The sequence below is a fragment of the Ranitomeya variabilis genome, chromosome 4 (genome assembly GCF_051348905.1).
Source record: "Ranitomeya variabilis isolate aRanVar5 chromosome 4, aRanVar5.hap1, whole genome shotgun sequence".
NCBI lineage: Eukaryota > Metazoa > Chordata > Amphibia > Anura > Dendrobatidae > Ranitomeya > Ranitomeya variabilis.
Window position 1 is genome coordinate 200,117,648 of NC_135235.1, and position 14,161 is coordinate 200,131,808.

The 14,161-nt window shown below is 43.7% G+C and overlaps 1 protein-coding gene across 3 annotated transcripts in view; it reads right to left on the bottom strand.

Moving 5' to 3' along the window:
• The window catches only part of LOC143770220 (myosin-binding protein C, fast-type-like), a 214,185-nt gene that overhangs the window by 57,102 nt on the left and 142,922 nt on the right, over nucleotides 1–14,161 (bottom strand). For all 3 annotated transcript variants that reach the window (XM_077259635.1, XM_077259634.1, XM_077259633.1), the window contains 3 exons: nucleotides 8,500–8,542; nucleotides 8,284–8,349; nucleotides 70–296 (listed from right to left, as the gene is read on the bottom strand). In XM_077259635.1, coding sequence (XP_077115750.1) covers nucleotides 70–296; nucleotides 8,284–8,349; nucleotides 8,500–8,542 — 336 coding nt within the window. The remainder of the gene's footprint in view (nucleotides 1–69; nucleotides 297–8,283; nucleotides 8,350–8,499; nucleotides 8,543–14,161) is intronic.

Here is a 14,161-nt window from a genome sequence, read left to right on the forward strand (position 1 = left end):
TTAATGACTTGAGTGTTAATTCGTAAATTCCACCTAAGCCCATCATCAATAAGTAAACTTCACACTTACCATCAGTTTTCTGGATCTCAACTCTCTTTTTCTTAAGATGTTTCAACATTCCTCTGAGATCAGTTATACCATGCTGAAAGGCAATTTTTTCATACTCGTTTGGTTTGGCGTTCCTCAATATTTCCAAGACATGTGGTGGGATATTTGCCATGGGGTCATCCTCGTCTTTTTTTTCTTTTTTTTTTGGCTCTACTTTCTTTTCTTCTTTTTCTTTCTTTTCTCTCTCACTTGGGTAAAGAGCGACAAAACACAATGTTAAGAACTTGAATGAATGACTTTACTGTTGCATGAAGCTAACCTCTTTCTTGAAGGCGGTCAACCCAGCTTCCTGTGGATGTGGTTTCAGAAATCCCCATAAAAAGGGGATTTACAAACAGCTGCCATTGCCAGGGAAAGCCTTTTTTTTGTCCAGAAATTAACCCTGCCTAAATGTTGTAGTACGTGATGGTCTTCTAGAAGAATGGGCAGGTTATAGGGAATCTGTGCATAGGATCGTACTGCCTAAGTCATCAATATGGGCATGTAGGTCATAGGAAGCTGAATAAAATGACACCTAGATATCTGCGATCCGATGTCTTATTCCAGAAAGATCCAAATATTTCTTAATATGTAAATGAGCTGTTAAGATCTATGGTGGACCGGACATAGATCTCCCTGAGAATCTGCCTACAGAGCTTATCTATATATATAATTGTCTAAGGGTCACTTCTGTCTGTCTGTCTGTCTGTCTGTCATGGATATTCATTGGTCGCGGCCTCTGTCTGTCATGGAAATCCAAGTTGCTGATTGGTCGCGGCAAAACGGCCATGACCAATCAGCGACGGGCATAGTCCGGCAGCAAAATGGCCGCTCCTTACTCCCCGCAGTCAGTGCCCGCTCCATAATCCCCTCCAGTCAGTGCTCACACAGGGTTAATGGCAGCGGTAACGGACCGCTTTATGCCGCGGTGTAATGCACTCCGTTACCGCTGCTATTAGCCCTGTGTGACCAACTTTTTACTATTGATGCTGCCTATGCGGCATCAATAGTTAAAAGATCTAATGTTAAAAATAATAAAAAAAATAAAAAATCGTTATATACTCACTGTCCGTCCGCCCGCCCCTCGGATCCAGAACCGGCCTTTCCTGCTCCTCGCGATGCTCCGGTGACCACTCCATGCATTGCGGTCTCGCGAGATGATGATGTAGCGGTCTTGCGAGACCGCTACGTCATCATCTCACGAGACTGCAATGCACTCTTGGGACCGGAGCGCACGAGGAGCGTCGGTAACCGCTTTGCCTGGATCCGGGGCCAACGAAAGGTGAGTATATAACTATTTTTTATTTTAATTCTTTTTTTTGTAACAGGGATATGATGCCCACATTGCTATATACTGCGTGGGCTGTGCAATATACTATGTGGGCTGTGCAATATAATACGTGGGCTGTGCAATATAATACATGGGCTGTGCAATATACTACGTGGGCTGTGCAATATACTACATGGGCTGTGCAATGCACTGTGTGGGCTGTGCTATATACTACGTGGGCTGTGCAATATAATACGTGGGCTGTGCAATATAATACATGGGCTGTGCAATATCATACGTGGGCTGCTATTAACCCTGTGTGACCAACTTTTTACTATTGATGCTGCCTATGCGGCATCAATAGTTAAAAGATCTAATGTTAAAAATAATTTAAAAAAATGAAAAATCGTTATATACTCATCGTCCGTCCGCCCCTCGGATCCAGAACCGGCCTTTCCTGCTCCTCGCGATGCTCCGGTGACCACTCCATGCATTGCGGTCTCGCGAGATGATGATGTAGCGGTCTTGCGAGACCGCTACGTCATCATCTCACGAGACCGCAATGCACTCTTGGGACCGGAGCGCGCGAGGAGCGTTGGTAACCGCTTTGCCTGGATCCGGGGCCAACGAAAGGTGAGTATATAACTATTTTTTATTTTAATTCTTTTTTTTGTAACAGGGATATGATGCCCACATTGCTATATACTGCGTGGGCTGTGCAATATACTACGTGGGCTGTGCAATATAATACATGGGCTGTGCAATGTACTACGTGGGCTGTGCAATGTACTATGTGGGCTGTGCTATATAATACGTGGGCTGTGCAAAATAATATGTGGGCTGTGCAATATAATACGTGGGCTGCTATATACTGCTATATACTGCGTGGGCTGTGCAATATACTACGTGGGCTGTGCAATGTACTGCATGGGCTTTGCTATATACTATGTGGGCTGTGCAATATAATACATGGGCTGTGCAATATAACATGGGCTGTGCAATATAATACGTGGGCTGTGCAATATAATACTTGGGCTGCTATATACTTCGTGGGCTGTGCAATATGCTACGTGGGCTGTGCAATGTGCTATGTGGGCTGTGCAATGTACTACATGGGCTGTGCTATACACTACGTGGCCTGTGTTATACACTACATGGGCTGCGTTATACACTATGTGGCCTGTGCTATACACTACGTGGGCTATGTTATACACTACGTGGGCTGTGTTATACACTGCGTGGGCTGTGTTATATACTGCGTGGGCTGTGTTATACACTACATGGGCTGTGCAATATACTACGTGGGCTGTGCAATATACTACATGGGCTGTGCAAAATACTAGGTGGGCTGTACTATACACTACGTGGCCCGTGTTATACACTACATGGGCTGTGTTATACACTACGTGGCCTGTGTTATACACTATGTGGGCTGTGTTATACACTACATGGGCTGTGTTATACACTATGTGGGCTGTGTTATACACTACGTGGGCTGTGTTATATACTGCATGGGCTGTGTTATACACTACGTGGGCTGTGCAATATACTACATGGGCTGTGCAATGTACTATGTGGGCTGTGCAATGTACTACGTGGGCTGTGCAATATACTACATGGGCTGTGCTATACACTACGTGGCCTGTGCTATACACTACGTGGCCTGTGTCATACACTACATGGGCTGTGTTATACACTACGTGGCCTGTGCTATACACTACGTGGGCTGTGTTATACACTACGTGGCCTGTGTTATACACTACGTGGGCTGTGTTATACACTACGTGGGCTGTGCAATATACTATGTGGGCTGTGCAATGTACTATGTGGGCTGTGCAATGTACTACGTGGGCTGTACAATATACTACATGTGCTGTGCTATACACTACGTGGCCTGTGCTATACACTATGTGTCCTGTGTTATACACTACATGGGCTGTGTTATACACTACGTGGCCTGTGCTATACACTACATGGGCTGTGTTATACGCTACATGGGCTGTGGTAAACACTATGTGGGCTGTGTTATATACTGCGTGGGCTGTGTTATACACTACGTGGGCTGTGCAATATACCACGTGGGCTGTGCAATATACTACATGGGCTGTGCAAAATACTACGTGGGCTGTGCTATACACTACATGGCCTGTGTTATACACTACGTGGGCTGTGTTATACACTACATGGGCTGTGTTATACACTACGTGGGCTGTGTTATACACTACGTGGGCTGTCTATATACTGTGTGGGCTGTGTTATACACTACGTGGGCTGTGCAATATACTACGTGGGCTGTGCAATGTACTATGTGGGCTGTGCAATGTACTACGTGGGCTGTGCAATATACTACATGGGCTGTGCTATACACTACGTGGCCTGTGCTATACACTATGTGTCCTGTGTTATACACTACATGGGCTGTGTTATACACTACGTGGCCTGTGCTATACACTACATGGGCTGTGTTATACGCTACATGGGCTGTGGTAAACACTATGTGGGCTGTGTTATATACTGCGTGGGCTGTGTTATACACTACGTGGGCTGTGCAATATACCACGTGGGCTGTGCAATATACTACATGGGCTGTGCAAAATACTACGTGGGCTGTGCTATACACTACATGGCCTGTGTTATACACTACGTGGGCTGTGTTATACACTACATGGGCTGTGTTATACACTACGTGGGCTGTGTTATACACTACGTGGGCTGTCTATATACTGTGTGGGCTGTGTTATACACTACGTGGGCTGTGCAATATACTACGTGGGCTGTGCAATGTACTATGTGGGCTGTGCAATGTACTACGTGGGCTGTGCAATATACTACATGGGCTGTGCTATACACTACATGGCCTGTGCTATACACTATGTGTCCTGTGTTATACACTACATGGGCTGTGTCATACACTACATGGCCTGTGCTATACACTACATGGGCTGTGTTATACACTACATAGACTGTGTTATACACTATGTGGGCTGTGTTATATACTGCGTGGGCTGTGTTATACACTACGTGGGCTGTGCAATATACTACGTGGGCTGTGCAATATACTACATGGGCTGTGCAAAATACTACGTGGGCTGTGCTATACACTACGTGGCTTGTGTTATACACTACATGGGCTGTGTTATATACTGCGTGTGTGGGCTGTTATATGCTACGTGAGCTGTGTTATATGCTACGTGGGCTGTTATAAACTACGTGGCTGTGTTATATGCTATGTGGGCTGTGCTATATACTACGTGGCTGTGCTATATACTCCGTGGGCTGTGTTATATACTATGTGGCTGTGCTATATACTCCGTGGGCTGTGCTATATACTCCATGGGCTGTGCTATATACTACGTGGCTGTGCTATATACTACGTGGCTGTGCAATATACTACGTGGCTGTGCAATGTACTATGTGGCCTGTTATATACTACATGGCCGGCCACGAACAAACAGCGACAGGTGCAGTCCGGCTGCGAATTGGCGCGGGATTTGAACCACGCTTCGCTAATTGGTCGCGGCTGGCCGAATCCTGTGTATTCAATGTATTATTCTAAAATCTTCATAAATAAACTACATACATATTCTAGAATACCAGATGTGTTAGAATCGGGCTACCATCTAGTTATAAATAAAAGGAGAGTTACCAGTGTGACATATGTAGATCAGGAGAGCTGACTGTCAGTCATTACATGTCTCATACTGGTAACTCTCTTTTCACTTAACATAAGCTCTGGAGACAAATTCTCAGGGAGATCTATGTCCGGCCCATAGATCTTAACAGCTCATTTACATATTAAAAATATTTGTGGATTTATCTGGAATAAGATATCAGATCGCAGCTATCAAGGTATCACTTTATTCAGTTTCCCATGACCTACATGTCCATATACACGGCTTAGGAGGGTTTATCCTATTGACAGATGGCCTTTAAGTTTACTAAAGTGTACAGCACTTGTTAGGAGGGCATGGGGATAAGCCTTATGACACAATATGGGGTCTTCAACCCCTTACTGACGTACTTTTTATTTTTGAAAATTTTTTATGTCCTCTTTTTCTACTAGATTTATTCCTTTTTTATCCATTGACATAGTGTACTATGGTTTGTTTTTTGATGGACATTTTTGATTTTAACAAGTGGTTTTAAAAAAACATAATTACTCCATTGTTTTGAGGGTTTTAATTTTACAACATTCCGAATATAGCAGCATAATGCTTCAGATCAGTATGTTTACGACACTACTAATCTAGATTACCTTTTTTACGGTAAAAAGATGTTTGTGAAAAAGTTGTTTTTGTCATCTTTTTCCCCAGACCCATAAATTAACTTTTTTTATTTTTCCAACGCTGTAGCTATATGAAGACTTGTTTTTTGGATGTCAAGCTATTTCTTTCATTTGGTATCAGTTTGGGCTATATACAATTATTTTTTATTACTTTTACAACATTTTTATGAGGAAGAGAGTATTTTTTATAGATCTTACTGGTTAAATCATTTTAGATTTTCAGATTGGAGTATTGTGGCAATATCAAATATAGATTGAATAGAGAAGATCAAATTAATTTGATGCAAATCCTATTTCAGACGAATTTTATAAAATTCACAGGTATCCGTGAAGTCAAACAACTTACAACTCAATTTGCATAAATTGCCTCAAAATTTTCTGCAAGATCAAAAATGAAAAGGATATACAGTACAGACCAAAAGTTTGGACACACCTTCTCATTTAAAGATTTTTCTGTATTTTCATGACTATGAAAATTGTACATTCACACTGAAGGCCTCAAAACTATGAATTAACACATGTGGAATTATATACTTAACAAAAAAGTGTGAAACAACTGAAAATATGTTTTATATTCTAGGTTCTTCAAAGTAGCGACCTTTTTCTTTGATGACTGCTTTGCACACTCTTGGCATTCTCTTGATGAGCTTCAAGAGGTAGTCATCGGAAATGGTTTTCACTTCACAGGTGTGCCCTGTCAGGTTTAATAAGGATTTCTTGCCTTATACAGTAAATGGGGTTTTCAGAAAAGTTCCCATGGTCAAGTTCATATGAGTTCATCCAGCAGAGGGCGCATCATCGCGACTCGAGGTAACTACAGGACATTCCCCTGCATTCCATTCATTCACCAAATTTTACAGACAGGAGCACAGCTGCATTAGCAGAGCTCCTGGGTGTAAAATGATTTAAACCCTTCAGATGGATTTACAGCGTGGGACAAGACTGAACGACGGAAGGTATGGAATATTGTTGTTTGTTTTGTTTAACTTCATTTCAGATGACAAGGGTCTTCAGGTGGATTGAGAGTATAATAAAATATTAAAACACCCTGTGTCTTTATTTCATTAAAATACTTTTTAATAATGTGTGTGTGTGTTTTATTAACCATTTCATACTATTAGATTAATAATGGATAGGTGTCATAATTGACGCCTCTCCATTATTAACCTGGCTTAATGTCACCTTACAATAGCAAGGTGACATTAACCCTTCTTTACCCCATATCCCACCGGTACATGGGAGTGGGAAGAGAAAGGCTAAGTGCCAGAATAGGCGCATCTTCCAGATGTGCCTTTTCTGGGGTGGCTGGGGGGCAGATGTTTTTAGACAGGGGGGTCCTATAACCATGGTACCTCCATAGGCTATTAATATCTGCCCTCAGCCACTGGCTTTCCCACTCTGGCGGAGAAAATTGCTCGGGAGTCCACGCCAATTTTTTCCGGGATTTAACCCTTTAATTTAATAGCTAGAGCTTCAAAATTTAACACACAGACACTTGTTATATTAGTAAAGAGGAATATGTAATAAAAAAGGGATATGAGATGGTTTACTGTATGTAAACCATGTCTCATATACTGTCGAGTTTGTGAAGGAGATAGCAAAAGCCGGCAATTGAATTACCGGCTTTTCTGCTATCTTGCGCTGAATTAAATATAAATATATATATATATATATATATATATATATATATATATATATATATATATACATATGTGTGTGTCACTGACATACATATATATATCCTATTCCATGTGTACACATTTATTCTACCTATTCTATTCTATTCTGTCAGTGTGATTTTACTGTACACCGCACTGAATTGCCGGCTTTTCTCTAACACCGGTGTGTATTTCTCGCAAGTCACACGCATGGTCCGTGTGTAATCCGTAATTTTCTCACCCCCATAGACTTTGGCGTATTTTTTGCGCAATACGCTGACAAACGCAGCATGCTGCGATTTTCTACGGCCGTACAAGACCGTATAATACGGATCAGTAAAATACGACAGATAGGAGCTGGGCCATAGAGAATCATGGTACCGTATGCAATCCGTATTTTCTGCACCTCTCATACGTCCGTAAAACACGCCAGTGTGACGCCGGCCTCATAGTCATGAAAATACAGAAAAATCTTTAAATGAGAGGGTGTGTCCAAACTTTTGGTCTGTACTGTATATATATTTTTAATTTAAATTTGAAAAGAAACATAAAAGGTCTATCAGTGCACTCTTATTGAGATTTGCATACTTCCAGGCACATTCCGACTAGATGTGTCCAGCCTCACTCAATTCAGTTGTATTGAGTGATACCATGCATGTCTAGTCGGCATGTGACCACATGCATGCAAAATACATACTTGTGGTCATGCGCCCGCTCCCTGTGCCAGCACCAAAGAATCCTGACAGTCCACAAAGTGCGCAGCGTGAGGATACACAAGATTGCCGTCAGATAGAGTGACTGCAGACTTGAACCACAAGCATGGGTGACCACTTTTAAGATGAACGTGGAGGGCGAATATATATATCGACCCTCTATTCTGTCTGGTAAAGTCTGGCACCAAAGTGGGGGGCCCATTTTCATGCCTTTGTCACTATTAGGATTGAATATAACAATATGGTCAACAAAAATTAATATTTGGTTACGTTTTCTTAAGAAGAGCACTAAAATCAAGTTCTCCGGCATCAGTTCTCTTTCCTTCTCCACCGGGTCTAGAAACAAATAGATTGAAGCAAAAAGTTAGCAATAGGACAAAAATAAAGACAAAAAAGTAGTATTAGGTGTTTAAAGGGGCTGTCAACTTTAAATAACCCCTTTATACATTATAGTGACTTAGGGTAGGTAATAAATTAGATACTTACGACCTCTTGAAAGCTTTTAATATATTTCCATCATCACCAGCATCTGCAATTACAATAAAAGGTGAGGCTTCTTACATAAAAAAAATTGCATAACAAAAATGCCACCAAGGTGCCCTGCGTCAGCACCAGGCCACACAATCTATAAAGAGGCGCAAAAGACAATTCTATTTCAATGCATTCTCATGGATGATGCAATTAAATAGTTAGGAGTTCCTAATTTATAAATTCTTAAGGTGAATTATTAGTAGAAACGCCAATGAATATTCATAATTGGCCAATTTTGGGGGTGCAGAGGTTGGAGGCCCTCCGAGGCAGTAGGTCAACACTTCTACAGAAACTAATTCTAGTGTCCGTCACAATATTATGTAACTTTATAGTATGATGATGTGACATCACTGCTACTATTACTCCTGTGCTAATATGTCACCTAGTACTAAGACGTTACTATCTTATTCCTGAAAATTACGGTAAGAGATAAGCAACATTTTTGCAATTCACTGAATTCTTCAAACTAGAACAGTTTGCACCATTTTGCACTTTGTAAAATATTGAAACAGCCAGGCAAGGGTCACATGATCTCCAGAATGGGTTTACCCATAATGCCTTTCAGCTATCACATCCTGTGATATAGTACGGCCAATCAGGAGGCAGTGTTATAATATGTATAAATGCAGAAGAAAGAAATGCAGCAGCCATATTGTGTTGAATCTGGATAGTGAAAGGACGTCACCGCTCATAGCTTAGCTGTACAAATGGTGTTTGACAGGGCAACAATGAAGAACGATTACCATTCATTTATCCATCGCCAGATATGTTGAGGACACATTTCTAAGGCTGTGCTGGCATTAAAGAGCTTGAATAAGACTGGGTAATGTCCTACTAGATCTCAAAGTGACATACACCTTTTTTCACGGCAGTTGGAGGATTCATAGTATTTTTGATTTGTAGTAAATTGATTTTAATGAAGCGGGTAAATTATAATATCAAATGTTATTATCACTTAACTGTAATCGTTGGGTTTAATATCCAAGTATCCATCACTACGTTTATTATCTCTGTACCATGCCATAGCTGCATTTAATTTCCATATACAGTGGCATTACTATGTTTATTATTTTTGTATTGTGACATCACTGTATTTATTGATTATGGATGGTGACATCACTGTGTTTATTGTCTCGGTACTGTGACATCACTGTATTACCCATATACTATTACATCACTGTGTTTATTATCCCTATACAGTGGCATCACTGTGTTTATTATCCCTGTACAATGTCATTACTGAGTATATTCTCCCTGTACAGTGTCATTACTGAGTTTATTATCCCTGTACTGTGGCATCACTGTGTTTATTTTCTCTGTACTGTGACATCACTGTGTGTATTATCCCTGTACTGTGACATCACTGTGTTTATTATCCCTGTACTGTGACATCACTGTGTTTATTTTCTCTGTACTGTGACATCACTGTGTTTTTATCCCTATACTGTGACATCACTGTGTGTATTATCCCTGCACTGTGACATCACTGTGTGTATTATCCCTGTACTGTGACATCACTGTGTTTATTATCCCTGTACTGTGACATCACTGTTTATTATCCCTGTACTGTGACATCACTATGTTTATTATCCCTGTACTGTGACATCACTGTGTTTATTATCCCTATACTGTGACATCACTGTGTTTATTATCCCTGTACTGTGACATCACTGTGTTTATTATCCCTATACTGTGACATCACTGTATTTATTATCCTTGTACTGTTACATCACTGTGAATATTATCTCTATACTGTGACATCACTGAATTTATTATCCCTGTACTGTTACATCACTGTGTATATTATCCCTGTACAGTGACATCACTGTGTTTATTATCCCTGTACTGTGACATCACTGTTTATTATCCCTGTACTGTTACATCACTGTGTTTATTATCCCTGTACTGTGACATCACTGTGTTTATTATCCTTATACTGTGACATCACCGTGTTTATTATCCCTGTACTGTGACATCACTGTGTATATTATGTAAGAATCATGTCGGTCTGGTAGTCGGGGGCAGGTATATCTCGCCCAGGTATTTGTCCTATGTGAATTAGGGTACCGTCACACAGTGCCATTTTCATCGCTACGACGGTACGATTCGTGACGTTCTAGCGATATCGTTACGATATCGCAGTGTCTGACACGCAGCAGCGATCAGGGACCCTGCTGAGAATCGTACGTCGTAGCAGATCGTTTGGAACTTTCTTTCGTCGCTTGATCACCCGCTGACATCGCTGGATCGTTGTGTGTGACACCGATCCAGCGATGTGTTCGCTTGTAACCAGGGTAAACATCGGGTAACTAAGCGCAGGGCCGCGCTTAGTAACCCGATGTTTACCGTGGTTACCAGCGTAAACGTAAAAAAACCAAACAGTACATACTCACATTCCGGTGTCTGTCCTCCGGCGTCTCAGCTTCTCTGCACTGTGAGCGCCTGCCGGCCGGAAAGCGAGCAAAGTGACGTCACCGCTGTGCTTTCCGGCTATGGTGCTTACACAGTGCAGAGAAGCAGAACGCCGGGGGACAGACACCGGAATGTAAGTATGTACTGTTTTTTTTTTTTACGTTTACGCTGGTAACCAGGGTAAACATCGGGTTACTAAGCGCGGCCCTGCGCTTAGTAACCCGATGTTTACCCTGGTTATCCGGGGACTTCGGCATCGCTCCAGCGCCGTGATTGCAAAGTGTGACCGCAGTCTACGATGCTGGAGCGATAATCATACGACGCTGCGACGTCACGGATCGTGCCGTCGTAGCGATGAAGATGGCACTGTGTGACGGTACCCTTAGGCCGCTCAGTGTCTTCAGGATACCGAGGGGTTAATAAGTGCAGGAATAAAGGCTGACCAGCTGGAGGTTTCAGGTGTCAGCCTGGGGCACACAGATTGCCTGTCTGTGTGAGACAAACATGAGTGAGAGCGGTGCTCAAGGACTGTATGTTGTTAGCTGGGTGGGAGAAGCCCCCCAGTTGTTAGATAGCAGCTTATTTGTTTAGATAGTGCCGGACAGGCTAGGATTTATTTATTTTTTTCCTATGTTGCTTTCACGTTAATAAATCTGACCTGAGGTCAGTCATCTTGGAAACCTGCTGTCGCCTCAGAGTTCAATGCACAAACCACGTGACCTTTGACCCCAGCAAAGGCGATCCCGGAGTGTTTTGTTACATTGTGGTGGAGAACGCGGGCATCACGTGGCACAGGCGACAGTATGGAAGACGTGGTGAAAGCCCTAGAACAGTCCACTGCCGTACAGCAGCAGGCCACTGCCGCACAGCATGAAGCTAATCGCTTGATGGCCGCACAGCTGAAGGAGTTAATGGACATGACGGTTGCAGACCGCCAGCTTCTCCAACAGGTGGAGCAGCGCCTGGTGAGCATGCCTGAGGTAGACCTGGAAGCAGAGTCCAGAAGGATCCATGTGAGTCAGTACTGGCAAAAGTTGACTGCAGAAGATGACGTCGAAGCATACCTGACAACGTTCGAGCGGACGGCGTTGAGGGAGAAGTGGCCGAAGGCACGATGGGCCGATTTGATTGCTCCGTTTCTCTCCGGCGAGGCCCAAAAAGCTTACCATGACTTAGACCCGGAAGTCGCTCAGGACTTTGAGAAGCTGAAAGTTGAGATCCTGGCCCGGCTAGGTGTGACGACGGCTGTCCGTGCGCAGAGGGTACACCAGTGGACCTACCAGCCAGATAAACCGCCGCGGTCTCAGATGTTCGACCTGATCTACTTGACAAAGAAATGGCTGCAACCCGAGGTACTGACAACCCCAGAAATAATTCAGCGGGTTGTCCTGGACAAGTATCTGAGAGTGCTACCTCCAGCGCTGAAAAGGTGGGTAAGCCAAGGAAATCCCACGACAGCGGATCAACTTGTGGAGTTGGTCGAGCGTTATTCCGTGGCAGAAGGACTTCCCGACGAAACCACTGGCACCCGGTCCGTGCCTCCTCCTCGTGGAACCGGTAAGACTGTTCCAGCGACTACGGGTGAAGGAAAATCGCCAAAAACTATGGGGGAGGAAAACGGGGCTGCTCGCACTCCGAGACCGAGAGTGATGGACGGTGGGCTCAATAGGGGGCCTGTTAGGTGTTTCCGCTGCCATGAGAAGGGCCATATTTCTGCGAACTGTCCTGTTACCACTGAACCCATGCAGTGCGATGTTACAGACTCTAAGAAACGCATGTCTTTGGTTACACGGCTAGTGAATGTGAATGCGGGTCAAAATGATATAGCGAAACACCTGTGTGAATTGTCTGTTGATGGGAAAAGTGTCGTGGCGTTACTAGACTCTGGAAGTGTGGTGACTCTGGTGAAAGCTAGTCTGGTGGCACTTCCATCGGGTTCGTCTGACAAATTTTCTGTAATGTGTGTGCATGGTGACACCTGTTCGTACCTAACGGCGGTCATATCGATTTCCACTCCCTATGGGTCTGTGCAACACAAAGTGGGACTCGTTCCCGCATTGTTACAGGATGTAATCCTGGGCAGGGATTTTCCCCATTTCTGGCAGTTGTGGGAGAATCAGTTGCTCCTTCAGCGAAGCTGTGAATCTTTTCCCATGCCATCTGGAGGTCCTGAACTCCTAGAGGAGGTCCCACAGGCAGACGTTGCTGGGGAGGTTATTGAATCTAACCTTCAGTTCCCCTTCTCAGTTATGGCGGGGGAAACTGAGGAAACTCAGCGAGAGGCGGAGGCAGACAGCCATCCAGCACCCTGCCTACCAGATTTGGGAGTCCAGTTGGATGACTTCCACAGCGAGCAAATGAGAGATCCTACCCTGACTCCGGCTAGGAAAAATGTAAAAATGATAGATGGGGTACCTGTAGAACCTGACACTAGGCTAGCGTACCCGTACATGGTTCTTGAAAATGATTTGCTCTACCAGGTAGAGAAAAAAGGGGAAGATATTGTGCAACAGTTAGTGGTACCCAAACCTTATCGGCGGAAGGTACTGGACCTGGCCCACGGACATATAATGGGGGGACATCTGGGGGTACAGAAAACCACAGAAAGGACATCGCATTGTTTTGTGTGGCCCGGAATACATAATGATGTGCGTAACTATTGTGAGTCCTGTCCAGAGTGCCAAATCTCTGCGCCTAAAACTCGGTTCTGTAGCCCTTTGGTACCCCTCCCTATCATTGGGGTCCCTTTTGAGAGAATTGGGATGGATCTGGTTGGGCCCCTTCCCCGGTCCGCACGTGGGCATCAACATATCCTCGTCATCATGGACTATGCCACTCGTTACCCAGAAGCCATCCCTTTGCGTAACACTGCTACCAAAACGATCGCCAAAGAGTTGGTACAAGTGTTTAGTCGGGTGGGAATTCCAAAACAGATACTCACCGACCAGGGAACTCCCTTTATGTCAAGGGTGATGAAGGAGCTCTGCAGGCTCTTACAAATAGACCAGTTGCGTACGTCTGTCTATCACCCTCAAACAGATGGCCTGGTTGAGCAGTTCAACAAAACCTTAAAACAGATGCTCCGGAAGGCGATAGACAAAGATGGGAAGAACTGGGATTACTTGCTACCCTATTTACTGTTTGCCATTAGGGAGGTTCCCCAGTCTTCCACGGGGTTTTCGCCTTTCGAACTGTTATACGCCCG